We start from the raw sequence: 20,850 nt of genomic DNA, 5'->3' as shown, positions 1-20,850 counted from the left end.
TCGAACCCAAAATGGTTCGTCAGCTGTCCCCATAGGAGAACCCTTTGAAGGACCCTTTTTGGTTCTAGGTAGAACTATTTTAGGTTCCATGTAGAACCCTTTCCACAGTGGGTTTTACCTGGACCCAAAAAGGGTTCTCTTCTGGGGACAGCCGAAGAATCCTTTTGGAACCCCTTTTTCTAACGGCGTAGCACTTATGTTTTTACATGTTGGTTTGTTTTGTATCAGTAGATGGTTGGAGAGATTCAGTCTGATTGCTCAGCAAAGTTCAATGGAAGAAATCTAGACGATGTCAGCCGATGACACATTTTAGACCATTTCAGACCATCCATTAGATGCATCTGTGCCACAAATACGAGTTGAAATGTCTCTCAGGATATAAACGGAAACCAAATAGGATATATTTTCTTTTCAGTCTCCACTCTGAAAATGTCAACTGATTTCTCAGCTACTAGGAGGAATCGACAGACTCCCACTTGTCTCTTGGAGAATTGATAATTAGTATGTCACTGTGATTGAAATTTGGCAAATGTTGAAGGGATATGGGTTGTCTAATCAGAACCAGCCTCAGAGCAGAATCCTGACGCTCGGTTGGCGTGGGGCGGTTTTTAAAGACGTAACGGGTGACAAATGAATTGCATTATGGGTGAAGATGCTCATTTTCAGGGGGAAAGCGATGGCAGAAACCACAGATGGACAAATCTGGTACCTAAGAGCTCTGAAATGGTGTCATTTGCATTCACTGTCATATGAATTGAACCACCAATAAGCTTGTGCTTGCTATTCAGACCAAACATAGCTTAATATTGAGGTGTTCAATATTAAGCTATGTTTATTATACTATGATTATGTCAAGCTGTATTGAATATGACTTATAACTGAAAAGTCAAAGCTTCTACTGGTGAATTGACTGAATTGAAATGCCATGTGTGCTATTGAATGAATGAAACTATTCACCCTTTCCCTGAGAAGAAATCAAGCACCCTAGAAATCCCCTCTCTCTGCCTTCATATGTTGGCCTCACGCTATGCTAGTGAGCTACCTCTCCTCTGCACTGGTGATGTTGGGGGCTGTTAAGCTGTGGTGAATGGGGCTTATCGCTAATGCTAACGCTACTCTCTCTCTCTTTTTTCCTTCCCCCTTTCCCCTGACACAGGAGCTGCTCAGTACCCAGGTAAACCCCCCCTATCTCCTTCTTCTCTCTTTTCATTGATTTCTCTCTCTTTCTCACTCGTGCCCTTCTCTTCTCTCTTAGTTTTTACAGAATGGTCGCCTCTCAGCGTCTAGCGTTTGTGTGCTGCATACTAACTATCGCAGTGGTCTTTCCATATCAATTTTCTTTTATCACACTTTTTCTCTCACTGCCTTTCCTTCTCCTCTGTTTTCGTACATCTTCTGCCGCCGCCGTCGCCGCTCCATAGCTGCTGATAGACTATCTCTTGCTTCTGCACCTGCTTTTGTTTCTTCTTCATGTCTTTTCTTATTTTGTTTTTGCAACCTTTAGCTCTCTATAGCTGGTCTAGGGTCAGTTTAGTTGAATACTGCATAATGGATGATGTTAGACATGGGGGCAGGGAGAGCTGATCTTAAAACCAGTTTGTGTGAGCAGAAGGTCACTAGACTAGAGCTACAGTTTGTCACATTCTCTTTTTCTTGTCAGTGTTGTTTTGTGTTAGGTTTTTAGATGTTGATGGTCTGTGCTATGTGAAATTGTTTGCATTGTCGATAAAATGGTGTTTTTGTGAATGAATGATGATATTGGAAGGACTTCGATGAACCAGTTTAAAAGCTTATCATCTCACATGCCTCACTGGAATATATCACAAGTTATTCATAATGGAATCATTTCGATACTCCTTAGCAAAACCTAAGAGGTTATTTTAAGGATGCCACTTCATTCATACTTAGTCACTTTTAAATGGATAGCAAACCAGGACATACCTGCTTCAAAACAACACCGTTCCTCATTTGCCTGCTAACAAGGCCTGTTTTAGTCTGTGTTACACCATGGTACCATGGCAAACTGGTCTGAATTTGTGGTTGGAACTAAAAGAAATGACACAAGCTACAAAGTCAGGCCTATTTTTTTTGTCTTCAACTTGACTGTCTTTCAAACAGTCAGCCACAATGAAATAGCACTTTAGCAGTTAGCATACAGTCACTACTGTCTCAACAACTCTAGTACATCTCCAGTCCTGGAGAGCTACAGTGTGTGGATGTCTTTATACCATCCCAGCTCATCTAATCATGGTCTAAATTGAAGACCACTATCAGTTAAGTCACTGAATCAGGTATGTTGGTGCAGGGGTGGAACCAAAGCCTGCACACTCTGTGGGTCTCTGGGACCAGAATTGTCCAACACCTTCACAGCCTCCTATCCGAACCAGACCGTTGACTTTTAGCACGTTAGCTGTAGACTACTGTAGACAGAGGTTGAGGACAGTCAGACGATGAAACTAGACGGCCCGACAACGCCCCTCACTGCGGCACGGGCGATTAATGCTCCCACCCACCCCCCCATCCACATTCAATCACGCCAAAGATGCTGAGCCAGTATTGAACTAGCGTTTGCAAAAACACTGCCTCGCTTGGCAGAGGGCCTGGTGTGTGTGTGTTTAGCCCCTGCCTTCGATCCAATTATTAATGTCACCCTCCGTTATTTATACGTATATAAATTAGAATTGAGCTGCGAAAGATTCTTCCCGAGGGGGATTGGATAGGGCCCAGCCCTTGCTAAGAGGAGGACAGTCCTTCACGGCTCTATGCTCAGTGATCTCCTGTCCTATCCTACCCCACCCGCTGTTATGCTGTAGTCTTCTACAACAGATTGCCAACTGAACATCACTGCTCTGCTCTCCTTCCCCTCTGCCAAAGACATACTGTACTGTACAGTCACCATCTATATATTAAGTAAAATACAAAAACTACAAAGCGCTTTATGGCTGGAGGACTGGTACAAGTTGCAGGCTGTAAACTTCCAGTAAATCCCTAAAGGACTTGATGGGGAAGCTGTTGATGGGAGAGTTGTTGAGGGGAGAGATGTTGAGGGGAGAGCTGTTGAGGGGAGAGCTGTTGATGGGAGAGTTGTTGAGGGGAGAGATGTTGAGGGGAGAGCTGTTGATGGGAGAGCTGTTGAGGGGAGAGCTGTTGAGGGGAGAGCTGTTGATGGGAGAGCTGTTGAGGGGAGAGCTGTTGATGGGAGAGTTGTTGAGGGGAGAGCTGTTGAGGGGAGAGCTGTTGAGGGGAGAGCTGTTGAGGGGAGAGCTGTTGAGGGGAGAGCTGTTGAGGGGAGAGATGTTGAGGGGAGAGTTGTTGAGGGGAGAGCTGTTGATGGGAGAGTTGTTGAGGGGAGAGTTGTTGAGGGGAGAGCTGTTGAGGGGAGAGCTGTTGAGGGGAGAGCTGTTGAGGGGAGAGCTGTTGAGGGGAGAGATGTTGAGGGGAGAGATGTTGAGGGGAGAGCTGTTGAGGGGAGAGCTGTTGATGGGAGAGCTGTTGAGGGGAGAGCTGTTGAGGGGAGAGCTGTTGATGGGAGAGCTGTTGAGGGGAGAGCTGTTGACATTTTAGTAATTTAGCAGATACTTTTATCCAGAGCGACTTACAGTAGTGAGTGCATACATTTTCATATTTTTTCGTACTGGCCCCACGTGGGAATCACCCCACAACCCTGGCGTCGCGCTCTACCAACTGAGCCAACAGGAAGGAGTTTAGACCTAGCATAGCGTAGGATCAGGATCAATTCCAGTCCCTTTGAAGTCGGGAATTGAAATAAAATTATTCAGCTGACATTATGGGCATTTTCCCAATTTGTGATTTGAATTCTATTTCCTTTCCTGAACGGACGATAAACAGAGTCTGTCCTAATGATGTTTCGCAGGCACAGAGGAGTAGATACATTCTCCAGACACTTGATTAGAAGAAATACTTAGTAATGCAACACTGCGCCCGGTAAATCCACCACCTCTGTTATACATGAATGTTTCAGCCTGAGACCTTTGTGTTTCAGTCTAGATCAATTGTCTAGACTGATCCCGTTTTAGTATAACTGACTGGAATTTCATTTAGGTTAGGTAAGGTCAATAAAGTCCTATGAAAATTGACCCAATCCAACAGAAAAGACCAACAAATGATTTAATGTACTATAACCAGGTTTACTAAACGTTTCATTCAACCTCTCAGTTGAATCAGGTGTCCCAAGTCCCGGAATACATGAAATACATGAAATTGGCTGCACCTAGCTGGAGCTTTTAAAACAGGACCTCCTAAATATGTCTTGTTGAACAGTGTCTGCCTCCTCGCTCTGACCTCAAGGACAAGCCTGTGCCACAAGGACTCCTTGCCACCCCCTCTCTCCCAACGCACTGATGACATTAGTGTGTATGTGTGTGTGAGAGAGGGGGTTCTTTCGGGGCAATCAATAGAGGGAGATGTGAGAGGAGCAGAGGACAGGGGCTTCCGCATGGCAGTTAATCTGCAGGCCACAGTACAGGGATTCATATCTGTGTTCAGATGGGTCCTTGAGATCACATACACTCTCTTCTCTCTCACAAATCACACACTCTTTCTCTCTCTCTCTCTCTCTCTCTCTCTCTCCTCTCTCTCTCTCTCTCTCTCTCTCTCTCTCTCTCTCTCTCTCTCTCACACGCTCTGCACGTGCACACACACTAACACACACACACACACACACACACACACACACACACACACACACACACACACACACACACACACACACACACACACACAAGCCTGCTAGTACTGCACAATTTAAACACTTTCCCTCAAATTCCACCTTTCGTTGATGTGTAAATATTGGACTATAAATTGTGCCTTCCTGTATTATACTGATGCAAAAAAAATGTATTCTATTCCACTGAGCTATTTACTATATGTTCGCGTTCTCATCTTTATTATGTGTTATTGTATTGTCGAGAAGGAACCAGAGAGTAAGCAATTTCGTTAGACGGTGTATACCATGTAGAGGTCGGCCGATTATGCTTTTTCAATACCGATACCGATTATTGGATGACCCCCCCCCCCAAAAAAACCGATGCCGATTAATCGGCCGATTTTTATTTATTTATTTGTAATAATGACAATTACAACAATACTGAATGAACACTTATTTTAACTTAATATAATACATCAATAAAATCCATTTAGTCTCAAATAAATAATGAAACATTAATGCAAAAACAAAGTGTTGGAGAATAAAGTAAAAGTGCAATATGTGCCATGTAAGAAAGCTAACGTTTAAGTGCCTTGCTCAGAACATGGGAACATATGAAAGCTGGTGGTTCCTTTTAACATGAGTCTTCAATATTCCCAGGTAAGAAGTTTTAGGTTGTAGTTATTATAGGAATTATAGGACTATTTCTCTCTATACAATTTGTATTTCATATACCTTTGACTATTGGATGTTCTTATAGGCACTTTAGTATTACCAGTGTAACAGTATAGCTTCCGTCCCTCTCCTCGCTCCTACCTGGGCTCGAACCAAGAACACATCGACAACAGCCACCCTCGAAGCAGCGTTACCCATGCAGAGCAAGGGGAACAACCACTCCCAAGTCTCAGAGCGAGTGACGTTTGAAACGCTGACTAGCTAGCCATTTCACATCGGTTACACCAGCCTAATCTTGGGAGTTGACAGGCTTGAAGTCATAAACAGCGCAATGCATTGCGAAAGCTGCTGGCAAAACGCACGAAAGTGCTGTTTGAATGAATGCTTACGACCCTGCTGCTGCCTACCACCGCTCAGTCAGACTGCTCTATCAAATATCAAATCATAGACTTAATTATAACATAATAACACACAGAAATACGAGCCTTTGGTCATTAATATGGTCAAATCCGGAAGCTATCATCTCGAAAACAAAATGTTTTTTCTTTCAGTGAAATATGGAACCGGTCTGTATTTTATCTAACGGGTGGCATCCCTAAGTCTAAATATTCCTGTTACATTGCACAACCTTCAATGGTATGTCATAATTACGTAACATTCTGGAAAATTAGTTCGCAACGAGCCAGGCAATGAACGCAAGAGCAGTGACACAATTTCATGTTAGCAGGCAATATTAACTAAATATGCAGGTTTAAAAATATATACTTGTGTATTGATTTTAAAGAAAGGCATTGATGTTTATGGTTAGGTACATTGGTGCAACGACAGTGCTTTCTTCGCAAATGCGCTTGTTAAATCAACACCGTTTGTCGAAGTAGGCTGTGATTCAATGAGAAATTAACAGGCACCGCATCGATTATATGCAACGCAGGACACGTTAGATAAACTAGTAATATCATCAACCATGTGTAGTTAACTAGTGATTATGTTAAGATTGATAGTTTTTATAAGATAAGTTTAATGCTAGCTAGCAACTTACCTTGGCTTCTTGCTGCCCTCGCGTAACAGGTAGTCAGCCTGCCATGCAGGCTCCTCGTGGAGTGCAAAGTAAGGCAGGTGGTTAGAGCATTGGATTAGTAACCGGAAGGTTGCAAAAACGAATCCCCGAATCCCCCATGAACAAGGCAGTGAACCCCCGTTCCTAGGCCGACATTGAAAATAAGAATGTGTGCTTAATCTGACTTGCCTAGTTAAATAAAGGTGTAAAAAAAAATTACAAAAAAAATAAAAAAAAATCAGCAAATCAGTGGCCAAAAATACCGATTACCGATTGTTATGAAAACTTGAAATCGGCCCCAATTAATCGGCCATTCCGAATAATCGGTCGACCTCTAATACCATGCATATCCTGTACATACCACTAATAAAACTAGAAACGCACACACTACGACACAGAGCTATGCCTGCAAAATTGCACACGTGCTTTGTCGTTGAATGGTTCTAGTCAATGTTTACTTGTGTGCCCTTTGCATTCCTTTATTCTAGATCCCCTCCAAAGCCTGTTGAAAACACCAATGCAACCACTATATTTTCCTCTCAATTGATTGGTTTGCAGGTGTTGTAGAGCACACTGTTTGATGATGATGATCTTCATGAAGCAATTCAAATAAAAGTGGATTGTAAGTAAGCCTCACAAAGGCATGGAGACACCAGTAGAGAACAGACATACCAGACTAGATAGTAGTGAGCTGCAGGTTTGTGACTGTTTTGTGTTCGTGTACAAGATGGCTGTGGAGAGACAGCCAGGTGCTAGAGTCACGTAGCACATACACATACACACGCACTCCCTCTCTCACACACACACACACCACTAACCAAGAGGAGAAACAGTGAGTGGGGAGGGGGGGGATGAGGGGGGAAGAGGGATGCTGATAGCCTGTGTTCTGCTGCAGTGCCCTCTACCTCCCCACCTCTCTCTCTCTCTCTCTCTCTGTATCTCCCTCTTGTTCTCTCTCACCACCTCTCTCTCTCCTCCTTCAGCCCTTCTGCAGGGTCTCAGCCTGCTTTTGTTTATCTGGCTGGGGGTGGAGGAGAGGAGACCCCTCCATCCGTACTTCTCTCTCCTCTCTCTCCCTGCCTCCCTCCCTCTCTCTCTCTCCTTCCTGAAAGAGATTTCCAAATGAGAGAGCATAATGGCGGGCCCTCTGGTAGCGCGCCCAGGCCACCACTGCCTCTCTGACACCCTCCCCTCCTACACATCCTCCCATCCCTCCCCCACACACACCCACAGACACACACACATCCTCCCATCCCTCCCCCATACACACCCACAGACACACACACATCCTCCCATCCCTCCCCCATACACACCCACAGACACACACACATCCTCCCATCCCTCCCCCACACACACCCACAGACACACACACACCCTCCCCTCCCTCTCCCACACGCCCACAGACACACACACACTCCCCTCCCTCCCCCATACACACCCACAGACACACACACATCCTCCCATCCCTCCCATCCCTCCCCCATACACACCCACAGACACACCCTTCCCTCCCTCCCCCATACACGCCCACAGACACACACACACACACACACACACTCCCCTCCCTCCCCCATACACACCCACAGACACACACACATCCTCCCATCCCTCCCCCATACACACCCACAGACACACACACACCCTTCCCTCCCTCCCCATACACACCAACAGACACACACACACACTCCCCTCCCTCCCCCATACACACACACACACATCCTCCCATCCCATCCCTCCCCCCACACACACCCACAGACACACACACATCCTCCCATCCCATCCCTCCCCCCACACACACCCACAGACACACACACATCCTCCCATCCCATCCCTCCCCCCACACACACCCACAGACACACACACATCCTCCCATCCCTCCCCTGATTCAGATGCTTTTTTGCACCACTTCTCTCCATCCATCCATCCATCCATCCACGGACATCTCCCACGTGAACTCTATTTTCCTGGTCATTAGCACCACACAGGCCAGGCTTCCCCCTCTTTGTTTACTTCTCTTCTCCCTCTTTTTATTGGAATGCACTGCAAGTGTCTCCCCACTATCTCCTCTCTGAGTGGAGAGGAGGATGGTGATGAGGGAAGGAGGGGGAGAGGGAGACCATTACAGAATAGCCTTTGAGGGATTTTCCCGGGTGTTTTCTCCTCCAAAGCATGGAGGCGTAGGAGGTCAGTTTATCAACACTGTCTCATAATCTGCAAGTAAAAACGCCATGCCGTTGTTGCTAATTAGCCACTACAAAAGCTTCTTCAAACTCTTCTTCGGGGCGAGTAATCACAACTTAAGCGCTAGGCCCTTTTGGAATATGCTTCATGATTCTGGGTGACATCAGTTCATGTTAACAGTGAAGATGATGTGGAATCATTCTTAGCCATTCCCTTTGAATGAGCGAGCTATCTCAAATACTAAAACATCCTCAGTATTTAAGAAACCATTAACGTTTCTGAGGAAAATTAAGCCACTTGACGTCGTTGAATGAATCAGCATCATCACTAACAAACCTTTTGATTTTACTACTGTGCAATAAAATATCTCTATAATGTCCTCTTTACTCCATTGAATGAGATATGTTTCATCTTAAAAGCAGGACATTTCTAAACGGTGTAAATCAGGCTTAGTACATTTGCTTTTATTGAGTAGAAGCAGGGTTATTTTAGCCTGGTCCCAGATATGTGTGTGCTGTAGAGCCAACTATGATTTAGCATGACATTGAACATAGGAGTTTGCAAGACGACACAAACAGATTGGGACCAGGCTAGGGTTCTTTGCATCAAAGCAGTATGTGTGAATATGAGACGGTGACTGGTTGGTTAGGGATTTTGGCAGGGCTGCATCACCGTGCATTTCTGTTGAACAGGGTCTCCCACTCACAGATGGAGGGGTCAATGGCCACTGCCACTCATCTGGTCCACAGCAGAATTGGATTGTGAAAAATCGCAGGGAGAGGAAAAAAAGAGCCTCTTGTTTTTGTGGGAACACCAACAAAACTCACACAGACACACAAACACATGCAGGCACGCATGCACACACACACACACACACACAGACAGAGAGAGAGACACAGACACATACACAGAATGCCATCGGATGAGAATCAAATCATCTAGGGTGCTTAGATACACATTGACTGTCAAACACACTCTCAGTGAAAAATGACTAGTTGACCTCTCAAATTCACCATATCAAAATACAGCATTGTTTGTTTGTTCTAAAATGTCCCCTTAGCTGTGGTATGCCACATAAGCTAAGCGTAAGCACAAGCTACAGGCCTAGTTAAATGCTGGGAAAATAGACCGTTCAACACTAATATGACAGAACTGGTTAGATGTAACCAATACAGTGGCAACCTTGCTTTTCACCCAATCAATTCTGTTAGTTCAGTGTTCATCTCAAGGTAGGACACCAGACTTGTGCATATTAACAGGGTAAAAAGCTCTACAAGCACTCAATTAACATTCCAATAACGTTCTAGCAACATTACCTACTTTTTTGCAGTTAGCATTAGCAGAGTACAGTTCAACAAAGGGCATGGCACAGTAAGAGCGCCTCACTGCGTCTGTTCAATAGCCTGCTGTGTGCTAGCTAGCCAGCTCAGAGCCCCTTCTGTATGCAACTCCCATGGTCAATGCTAATTTGACACCGGTGCTATTTTCTCTGATCGAACTTGCAGAGGGTGTACTGGGGGGGCTAGTACCGGCCCTGGCTGCCGGACCCTCTACGCTCTCCTCTACAGAGAGAACAGGACCAATGACGAGGGCCCAATGACCTTTCCAATCCAGCGGTGTGCTGCAGCCTTCAGCCAGCTGTCTGTGACTTGCACCGCATGTGGGCTTCTCCCAACCGCTGGTGCTCTCTCATGTCAGGGCGAGCGTGGAAATGTACCACACACTAGCAAAGACACAACCGGGTCTCTTCTTTCTCTCTCACACACACACACACACACACACACACACACACACACACACACACACACACACACACACACACACACACACACACACACACACACACTCAAATGTGTGCACAAATACACTCACACAAGTTCAGTCGAGCACACACACACAGTGTAGGCTAGTGCTGCTGAACGTACAGAGCATCCTCATCTGACAAGTTTAATCTAGGCCAGAATGATCAATGCTCTGTGCTAGCGCTTTTGAACGTCACTAATTACATACAAAGATAATGTCACAGATCTGTTTGAACAAGTTATGCAAATGGAACCGATATGAATCCTTTCTTGCATGACGGCAAGCCTTGTTGATTGTTGACACATGCACAGAAAGCAAATGCACAGCAAAGCTTAGAGAGCCTTTAAAGGGGGAAACTCATGTTATATTGCACATGCTAGTTTGGTTCTGTGTTTACAAGATTCCATTTGCAAATAAATAATTTGATTCCTGTCAGTAAGGAATCAATTCATTGAAGCATAGATACAATAGCCATCCTCTAACTAATATACACGTGTCCCTGTGCCCATTCGGGTACTGTTAGACCATATCTTTGCTTTTGTTTATCCTCTGATTTCTGGTCAGGTGCATGCAGGGTGAGTTGAGAGACTTTTCCCCCAACTCGTGTTGAGTATAGCTAGATTTTTGCTGAAGACTCCAATATGCACACACATCTCTCCCATTGAATTTGCCAAGGTGGCTCCTCCTTGCTCAAACACATGCATATCTATACATGTATGTATGTTGAGCTGTAGCTCAGTCCCATCTGTAGGCGAGGCTACCGTGATTTATCCAACTCTCTCTGCTGCATTCCTTTGTTGTTGTTCCAAACATGTATGGCAGTAGATGCACACAAGGATAGTTAGAGGATTTGCCAAGGTACAGATCTAGACTAGTTGTATTGAGAATGATTGATCTGATAATCTGGGCACTGAAGCCATGTGATATGGTCCTACTCTGTCATGGTTTTCTGAGTTGAAGTTTTTGGATGCGGTTTCTGACGTGACATATTCACTATTTGTGTTGCACATGCGGTGCCATCTCCTCTTTTGGTAAACACCTGCTAAAACATATTCTCATCATTTTACCTACTCATTTAATTTGGTCTAATTACCAAATTATGATAATGCCCTTTTTGTGTAAGAGCTGTTAAAAAAAAAAGGCCTGGAATTTTAGCCTGTTCAGGTGGGAGTTTTTGGCCCAGATCATGACATCACAAGCTGATATTATTATGACCAATAACCAGTTTATCATTTATTTGCATATGTATCCTCCAAAGGGGGTAAGCAGGGTAGGCTCACAGAGATCCTATTACATTACTTATTCTACGGGTAGGCTTTAGAGCAGGGGTATTCAACTCTTACCCTACGAGGTCCGTAGCCTGCTGGTTTTCTGTTCTAACTCATTCGTAATTGCACACACCTGGTGTCACAGGTCTAAAACGATCCCTGATTAGAGGGGAACCATAAAAAATGCGGTGAAACTGGCTTCGAGGTCCAGAGTTGAGTTTGAGGGCTCTAGAATGTAGACGATCCTATCCACCAATCAGTGCTGTGTATATACAAATGTATATCAACACGCCCACACAATGGCAAAAGGAGGCTCAGGGAAATAAATTACATGATCAAAAGTATGTGGACACCTGCTACTCGAACATCTCATTCCAAAATCTTGGGCATTAAAATGAGATTGATCCCCATTTGTTGCTTTAACAGGAATGCTTTCCACTAGATGTGGAAACATTGCTGCGGGGACTTGCTTTCATTCAGACACAAGACCATTAGTGAGGTCGGGCACTGATAATGGGCCATTAGGCCTGGCTAGCAGTCGGCGTTCCAATTCATCACAAAGGTATTTGATGGGGTTGAGGTCAGGGCTCTGTGCAGGCCAGTCAAGTTCTTCCACACCAATCTTAACAAACCATTTCTGTATGGACTTCGCTTCGTGCACAGGGGCATTGTCATGCTGAAACAGGAAAGGGCCTTCTCCAAACTGTCGCCACAAAGTTGGTAGCACAGAATCGTCTAGAATATCATTGTATGCTATGGCATTAATATTTCCCTTCACTGGAACTAAGGGGCCTAGCCCAAACCATTAAAAACAGCCCCAGACCATTTTTCCTCCTCCACCAAACTTTACAGTTGACACAATGCATTGGGGAAGGTAGCGTTCTCCTGGCATCTGCCAAACCCAGATTCGTCTGTCGGACTGCCATATGGCGAAGTGTGATTCATCACTCCGGAGAACGCGTTTCCACTGCTCCCAAGTCCAATGGCGGCAGCTTTACACTACTCCAGCCGACGCTTGGCATTTCGTATGGTGATCTTAGGCTTGTGTGCGGCTGCTCGGCCAATGAAACCCATTTCATGGAGTTCCCGACGAACAGTTCTTGTGCTGATGTTGCTTCCAGAGGCAGTTTGGAACTCGTTAGTGAGTGTTGCAACCAAAGAAATAAAATGTTTACACGCTACCCACTTCAGCACTCGGCGGCAGAATAGCAGCACTTACAGTTGACTGGGGCAGCTCTAGCAGGGCAGAAATGTTACTTGTTGGAAAGGTGGCATCCTTTGACGGTGCCACGTTGAAAGTCACTGTGCTCTTCAGTACGGCCATTCTACTGCTAATGTTTGTCACATGGCTGTGTGCTCTAATTTATGCACCTGTCAGCAACGGGCTCCCGAGTGGCGCAGCGGTCTAAGGCACTGCATCTCAGTGCTAGAGTCATCACTGCAGTCCCTGTTTCAATTCCAGGCTGTATCACATCCGGCTGTGATTGGGAGTCCCATAGGGCTGCGCACAATTGGCACATCGTCCGGATTTGGCCGGGGTAGGCCGTCATTGTAAATAAGAATTTGTTCTTAACTGACTTGCCTAGTTAAATAAAAAAATGTTTAAAGGATGTGGCTGAAATAGCTGAATCCATGAATTTGAAGTGGTTTCCAAATACTTGTGTATAATTGGAGTTATTTTCATGATATAAACACATTGATTTATTAGACTTACAGTTATGATTTAAAAGTAAATTTGCAATCCAGATTAGGCTACTGTAGCTGTTGGTAGTGACTCGATAACGTTGACATTTTCTGGGTGACGTCTGTGTACGTTTGATGTTGTCATTAATGAGCATGTTCCCTCGTAATTATTCCCCCTCACGACTCGTGTTCAAGTGTTTGTTCACCAGAGGAAGAACAAATAACCGAACGAACACCTCCCATGGTTTGAACTCCTAGCCCACTGTAGTAGGAGACTAAATTTAGCAGCATTGCCACGGCGACATCCGCTGCACTAGTTACCTTCCATGCTTAACCTTCTGCAGGATAACCTTTATCCCGAAGAAACAGTGTTAGTGTAGGATATTAGCATATCATATTACACTAGCATGTTCTCATAGCATATAGGCATATATCCAATAATGACGGTCCTTATTGAAAAGTAGGCTGAATTTGCTTCTTACACGTGGGGAGTGTGCCTTTTTCTGGCGAGGTTCATTTTCAGGGCTGTTTGGGGTGTTGTTTGACAGGCTGATTTAAATCCTGTTTGTCTATCCTGGCGATTGCTTTCTTCCCCTGACAACAAGACATGCAAATTAGCATTTGATGTGTTGCAGGTCCATTCAGGTTCCCCTTATTAGCTCCCAGGGGAGGGAACAATAAATATTGCATTTAAAAAAAAAAAGAATTTGAGATATGCATCCAGGAGGCAAGAGATGAATCTTGGAGATGATGAAAATCAAAGACACTCTCTCTCGCTCTCTTGACTTTAATAAAGTAGCTCAAAACCATTTAAAGTGTGTACATGTGCGTGTTTTTGGTTTCGAAGTAGATTTATGGGGAGATTTTCAGGTGCATGTCCACGGTTGATTTATGAAGTCTTCTATTGGCTTGTGATACGGTCTGGGATCACACACACGCACGCACGCACGCACGACACACACACACACACACACACACACACACACACACACACACACACACACACACACACACACACACGAGGTCAGCCATCAGGAGCAACCTTTACCAGTTTGCTCATAAAACACATACACACACTAGGGAGTCCTGAAACTACCAAGTTTCAATACAGGAATAATTCATATTTATCCCCAGATACCCAGGAAATACTGCAAAAATTGGAAGTGCCCTTTTAAATCCAAGATATGGTCTCTCGGGGTTCTCCCAAAATTTGATTGCCACATTGCCGTATTGGCTGCACCGGTATGTAAAGATTTCACAGCAAGTGAAACTTATATTTAGTAGTGATAGCATAACTTTCATCGCCAATTACATTATTGTGAAACAGGCCGTTGATAAATTCAGAGCATTATCATGTTCCTCAATTAATTCAGTGCATTTCAGCAGTAGGCCATCTCGATACAGAGCATGCTCAGGCACAGAGTGCAGGCCATAGCGTTGTCGAATCATAAAAACTTTGTAACGGCAGTCAAACAAAAGTAAAATGACCAAAGTTGCTAAGCTTGCTAGATAACTTCCAATGAATATCTCCTATTTGGCAAAATGTAGTTGATGATTATGCAGATATCAGATCAGCTCTAGAATAACGGCGATAAAGAGAGGAAATTGTTTAAATAGCAAGGTGTCTTAACGGGGACCAACTCTGTTAAAAAAAATATATATCCCATATCCACCCTCATACCGTTTGTTGATCACAAATTCAATACCGAAGCTCTCAATGGCAGCAACATGAAACAGTGCAGAAAAGCGGGGGAAATGTTATAGCTGTATTTTGACATGCATACGTGAGAGGTGCTTTGATAATGCTACCTATGGATTACAGAATAAAATGAGGAATTTTCATGTGAGTCAGGATGTTGGGTTTCAGTGGGACTGATGATTGGAAAATAGCTTATTTAAGGCTGCTATGTGAGTCAATAGATCAATAATGCAAAATTGTAGTCTAAATCAAGTGTATGCTAAATGTTTCTGATCATAAAAAATTTGATCAGCTAATACTGTACAGTGCCCTCGGAAAAGTATTCAGACCCCTTGACTTTTTCCACATTTTGTTACAGCCTTACTGAAATGTATTAAATCGTTTTTTTCCCCCTCATTAATCTACGCACAATACCCCATAATGACAAAGCAAAAACAGGATTTTAGAAATGTTTGCTAATTTATTAAAAACATAAAACTGAAATATTACATTTACATAAGTATTCAGACCCTTTACTCAGTACTTTGTTATAGCACCTTTGGCAGTGATTACAGCCTTGAGTCTTCTTGGATATGACGCTATAAGCTTGACCCACATGTATTTGGGGAGTTTCTCCCATTCTTCTCTGCAGACCCTCTCAAAATCTGTCAGGTTGGATGGGGAGCGTCGCTGCACAGCTATTTTCAGGTCTCTCCAGAGATATTCGATCGGGTTCAAGTCCGGGCTCTGGCTGGGCCACTCAAGGACATTCAGAGACTTGTCCCAAAGCCACTCCTTCATTGTCTTGGCTGTGTGCTTAGGGTTGTTGTCCTGTTGGAAGGTGAACCCGTCGCCCAGTCTGAGGTCCTGAGAGCTCTGGAGCAGGTTTCATCAAGGATCTCAGTACTTTGCTCCATTCATCTTTCCCTCGATACTGACTAGTCTCCAAGCCCTTGAAAAACATCCCCTCAGCATGATGCTGCCACCAACTTGCTTCAACATAGGGATGGTGCCAGGTTTCCTCTAGAAGTGACGCTTGGCATTCAGGCCAAAGAGTTCAATCTTGGTTTCATCAGACCAGAGAATCTCTTTTCTGAAAGTCTTTTGGTGCAGTTTGGCAAATTCCAAGCGGGCTGTGATGTGCCTTTTACTGAGGTGTGGCCACTCTACCATAAAGGCCTGATTGGTGGGGTGCTGTAGAGATGGTTGTCCTTCTGGAAGGTTCTCCCATCTCCAAAGAGGAACTCTAGAGCTCTGTCAGACTGACCATCGGGTTCTTGGTCACCTCCCTGACCAATGCCCTTCTCCCCCGATTGCTCAGTTTGGCCCGGTGGCCAGCATTAGGAAGAGTCTTGATGGTTCCAAACTTCTTCCATTTATGAAAGCTGGAAGCCACAGTGTTCTTGGGAACCTTCAATGCTGCAAACATTTGTTGGTGCCCTTCAACAGATCTGTACCTCAACACAACACAATCCTGTCTCGGTGCTCTGCGAACAATTTGGTTCGACCTCATGACTTGGTTTTGGCTCTGACATGGACTGTCAACTGTGGAACTTTTATATAGACAGGTGTGTGTGCCTTTCCAAATAATTTCCAATCAATTGAATTTACCACAGGTGGACTACAATCAAGTTGTAGAAACTTCTCAAAGATGATCAATTGAAACAGGATGCACCTGAGCTCAATTTCGAGTCTCATAGCATAGGGTTTGAATACGGTATTTTTAATAAGGTATTTTTGTTTTTTTATTTTGTATAAATTTGCAGAATTTTGCAAAAAAGTGTTTTCGCTTTGTTATTATGGGGTATTGTGTGTAGATTGCTGAGCATTACTAAAAAAATCCATTTTTGAATAAGGCTGTAACGTAACAAAATGTGGAAAAAGTAAAATGGTCTGAATCCTTTCGAAGGCACTGTACATGAGCAAACTAGAATAAAGATGATCATTAGCACTCACCTCAACTTATCTAACATTTCCCCAGCCAAATTGTTACCAAATATTTAAATGGAGATTCAGTGAAAACAAAGATCTGACATTGATTGATTTATCTAGAGGAGTCCCCCACGCTTGTCTCAAAGCATCGTGATGATGCTGTCCAAATCAAAATGGTGCCTGAAATTATCATATAAGTTAGGGTTTGCCAAACTCGGTCCTGTCCTGTCCACACACGGCCCGCACAGTGACCATGTCAGCTTGCATGCTCCCGGCCCGCCACAGGAGTCGCTGTAGCACAAAGGGACAAGGACTTCCCGTTCGGCCAAACCCTCCCCTAACCTGGACGACGCTGGGTCAATTGTGCGCCGCCTCATGGGTCTCCCGGTCGCAGCCAGCTGTACTGAACCTGCGTCTGTAGTGACGCTTCTAGCACTGCGTTGCAGTGCCTTAGACCGCTGCGCCACTTGGGAGATGATGAGAACTCTAAACTGTATTCGGGTCTTATCTGCAGTCCGTCAGTGTCAATTATGCGTGTGCTTTGAATTTATGGCAACTTTGTGTGAAGTAAATACGCGAAGCTCATGCGACAACCTGTTTGAATAATGTCCTGCACATGTTGTGGAATTGCATTAGTGCGACATTGGGGTAAAATGTTGTAATTTCCCAGGTCTTGTCATTTTATTTTTTCGGGAAATGTGAAGAGTGGTCCCTGGACAGTCCCGGAATCCTGGTTACCCGTGTTAATCCCTAATACACGCTGACTTGAAGAAGCAAGTACATCATTTGTCACCTAACTCTGCTGGGGTTTCTCCCCACTCTTCTTTGCGGTTGCTTTGGAGTTTTAGAGAGAACTTTAGGGCTTATTTTGATTTAAGTGGGTATACATAACATGTTGTTGTTGATCTCCAACAAGTAGGGGAATAATATCAAAAGGTAGTAATACTTGAATTCAATCCATACAAACCAAATTGTGCTCACTCAGATATAATACTTTCACACCTTTTTAGCACAGTTCCAGCAACTGTGGTGGATGTCTAACCAGGTTAAGTACAGCTTGGTTTTTCTTGGCTTGGCTTGGCTTGGCTCGTTGGTTTGAAAAACTATACTGCACACAGCCTGCCAGTTGTAATGATGAGTGTTTGTCTCTGTCTGTGCCCTGCAGTCCAGAGTCAGAACCTGGTGACGGACAATGTGGCGGTGGTGGAGGGAGAGGTGGCCGTCATCAGCTGCCGGGTGAAGAACAACGACGACTCGGTCATCCAGCTCCTCAACCCCAACAGACAGACAATCTATTTCAGAGACGTCCGACGTGAGTACCACACATACACACAGACAGGCATACATTCACCCACACACACACAGAGACAAGCATACACACACACACCTTGGAAATAGATAGGCCTGTTACACTGAGTGTACAAAACATTAAGAACTTTCTCTTTCCATGGCATAGACTGACCAGGTGAAAGCTATGATCCCTTATTGATGTCCCTTGTTAAATACACTTCAATCAGTATAGATGAAGGGGAGGATTTTTTAAGCTTTGAGACAATTGAGACATGGATTGCGTATGTGTGCCATTCAGAGGGTGAATTAGCAAGACAAAATATTTAAGTGCCTTTGAATGGGGTATGGTAGTAGGTGCCAGGCGCACCGGTTTGTGTCAAGATCTGCAACGCTGCTGGGTTTTTCCACTCAACAGTTTCCTGTGTGTATCAAGAATGGTCCACCACACAAAGGGCATCCATCCAACTTAACACAACTGTGGGAAGCATTGGAGTCAACATGGGCCAGCATCTCTCTGTGGAATGCTGGCCCGTCTGGGCATGGATACCTTGTAGAGTCCATGCCCAGACGAATTGAGTCTGTTCTGATGGCAAAAGTGTGCGGTGCAAATCAAAATTAGGAAGGTGTTCCTAATGTTTGGAATACTCGTTGTAGTTCTACATTGACACACATACACATACTGTCATCAAGTCTACAATAATCCTTCAGTTCTCTTCAACATCAAATCAAATCAACTTTTTATTGGTCACATATTTAGCAGATGTTATTGCGAGTGTAGCAAAATGCTTGTGTTCCTAGCTCCAACAGTGCAGTAGTATCTAACAGTTCGCAACAATACACACAAATCTCTAAGTAAAAGAATGGAATTAAGAAATATAAATAATCCGACGAGCATTGTCGGTGTGACATTGACTAGAATACAGTAGAATACAGTATATACATATGAAATGAAAAAAACAGTATGTAAACATTATTAAGGTGACCGGTGTTCCATTTTTAAAGTGACTAGTGATTCCATGTCTATGTACAGTATATAGGGCAGCAGCCTCTAAGTTGCACGGTTGAGTAACCGTGTGGTAGCCAACTAGTGATGGCTGTTTAACAGTCTGATGGCCTTGAGATAGAAGCTGTTTTTCAGTCTCTTGGTCCCAGCTTTGATGCACCTGTACTAACCTCGCCTTCTGGATGATAGCAGGGTGAACAGGCCGTGGCTTGGATGGATATCATTGATGATCTTTTTGGCCTTCCTGTGACGTCGGGTGCTGTAGGTGTCCTGGAGGGCAGGCAGTGTGCCCCCGGTGATGCGTTGGGCAGAGCGCACCACTCTCTAGAGAGCCATGCAGTTGCAGGCGGTGCAGTTTCTGTACCAGGCAGTGATACAGCCAGACAAGATGCTCTCAGTTGTGCATCTGTAAAAGTTTGTGAGGGTCTTAGGGGCCAAGCCAAATTTCTTCAGCCTCCTGAGGTTGAAAAGGCGCTGTTGCCCCATCTTCACCACACTGTCTGTGTGGGTGGACCATTTCAAATTGTCAGTGATGTGTACGCCAAGGAACTTGAAGCTTTTGACCTTCTCCACTGTGGTCCCGTCGATGTGGATGGGGGTGTGCTCCCTCTTCTGTCTCCTGAAGTCCACGATTAGGTCCTTTGTTTTGGGAGAGGTTATTTTCCTGGCATCACTCCGCCAGGGCCCTCACCTCCTCCGGGTAGGCTGCCTCGTTATTGTTGGTAATCAGGCCCACTACTGCTGTGTCGTCTACAAACTTTATGATTGAGTTGGAGGCGTGCGTGGCCATGCAGTCATGGGTGAACAGGAGGAGGATCAGTATTATGGAGGTGTTGTTTCCTACCTTCACCACCTGGGGGCGGCCCGTCAGGAAGTCCATGATCCAGTTGCACAGGGCGGGGTTCAGACCCAGGACCCTGAACTTAATGAGCTTGGAGGGTTCTATGATGTTGAAGGCTGAGCTGTAGTCAATGAACAGCATTCTTACATAGGTATTCCTCTTGTCCAGATGGGATAGGGCAGTGTGCAGTGCGATGGCGATTGCATTGTCTGTGGATCTATTGGGGCGTTATGCAAATTAGAGTGGGTCTAGGGTGTAAGGTGGAGGTGATATGATCCTGAACCAGCCTCTCAAAGCACTCCATGATGACAGAAGTGAGTGCTACAGAGCGATAGTCATTTAGTTCAGCTACCTTTGCTTGGGTACAGGAACAATGGGGGACATCTTGAATCAAGTGGGGACAGCAGACTGGCATAGGGAGAGATTGAATATGTCCGTAAACACTCCAACCAGCTGGTCTGCACATGCTCTGAGAACACGGCTAGGGATGCCTTCTGGGCCAGCAGCCTGGCGAGGGTTAATACGCTTAAATGTCTTACACACGTCAGCCACGGAGAACGAGAACCCACAGTCCTCGGGAGTAGGCCGGGTCGATGGCACTGTGTTATCCTCAAAGCAGGTGAAGAAGGTGTTTTGCTTGTCCGTGAGCAAGACGTCAGTGTCCGCGACGTGGGTGGTTTTCCCTTTGATTGTCTGGAGTCCCTGCCACATACAGTTGAAGTCGGAAGTTTACATACACCTTAGCCAAATACATTTAAATTCAGTTTTTCACA

At 44.8% G+C, this 20,850-nt stretch overlaps 1 protein-coding gene across 4 annotated transcripts in view; it reads left to right on the top strand.

Moving 5' to 3' along the window:
• The window catches only part of cadm1a (cell adhesion molecule 1a), a 431,584-nt gene that overhangs the window by 325,144 nt on the left and 85,590 nt on the right, over window positions 1-20,850 (top strand). For 3 of the 4 annotated variants that reach the window (XM_014137381.3, XM_014137380.3, XM_014137378.3), the window contains exons 2-3: window positions 1,157-1,174; window positions 18,109-18,255. In XM_014137381.3, coding sequence (XP_013992856.1) covers window positions 1,157-1,174; window positions 18,109-18,255 — 165 coding nt within the window. The remainder of the gene's footprint in view (window positions 1-1,156; window positions 1,175-18,108; window positions 18,256-20,850) is intronic. The other variant, XM_014137379.3, reaches the window with a different exon arrangement.

Source organism: Salmo salar, chromosome 13 (genome assembly GCF_965601325.2).
Source record: "Salmo salar chromosome 13, fSalSal1, whole genome shotgun sequence".
Taxonomy (NCBI): Eukaryota; Metazoa; Chordata; class Actinopteri; order Salmoniformes; family Salmonidae; genus Salmo; species Salmo salar.
The sequence above is the reverse complement of the archived record's forward strand: the minus strand, read 5'-3'. Positions and strand labels throughout refer to the sequence as shown.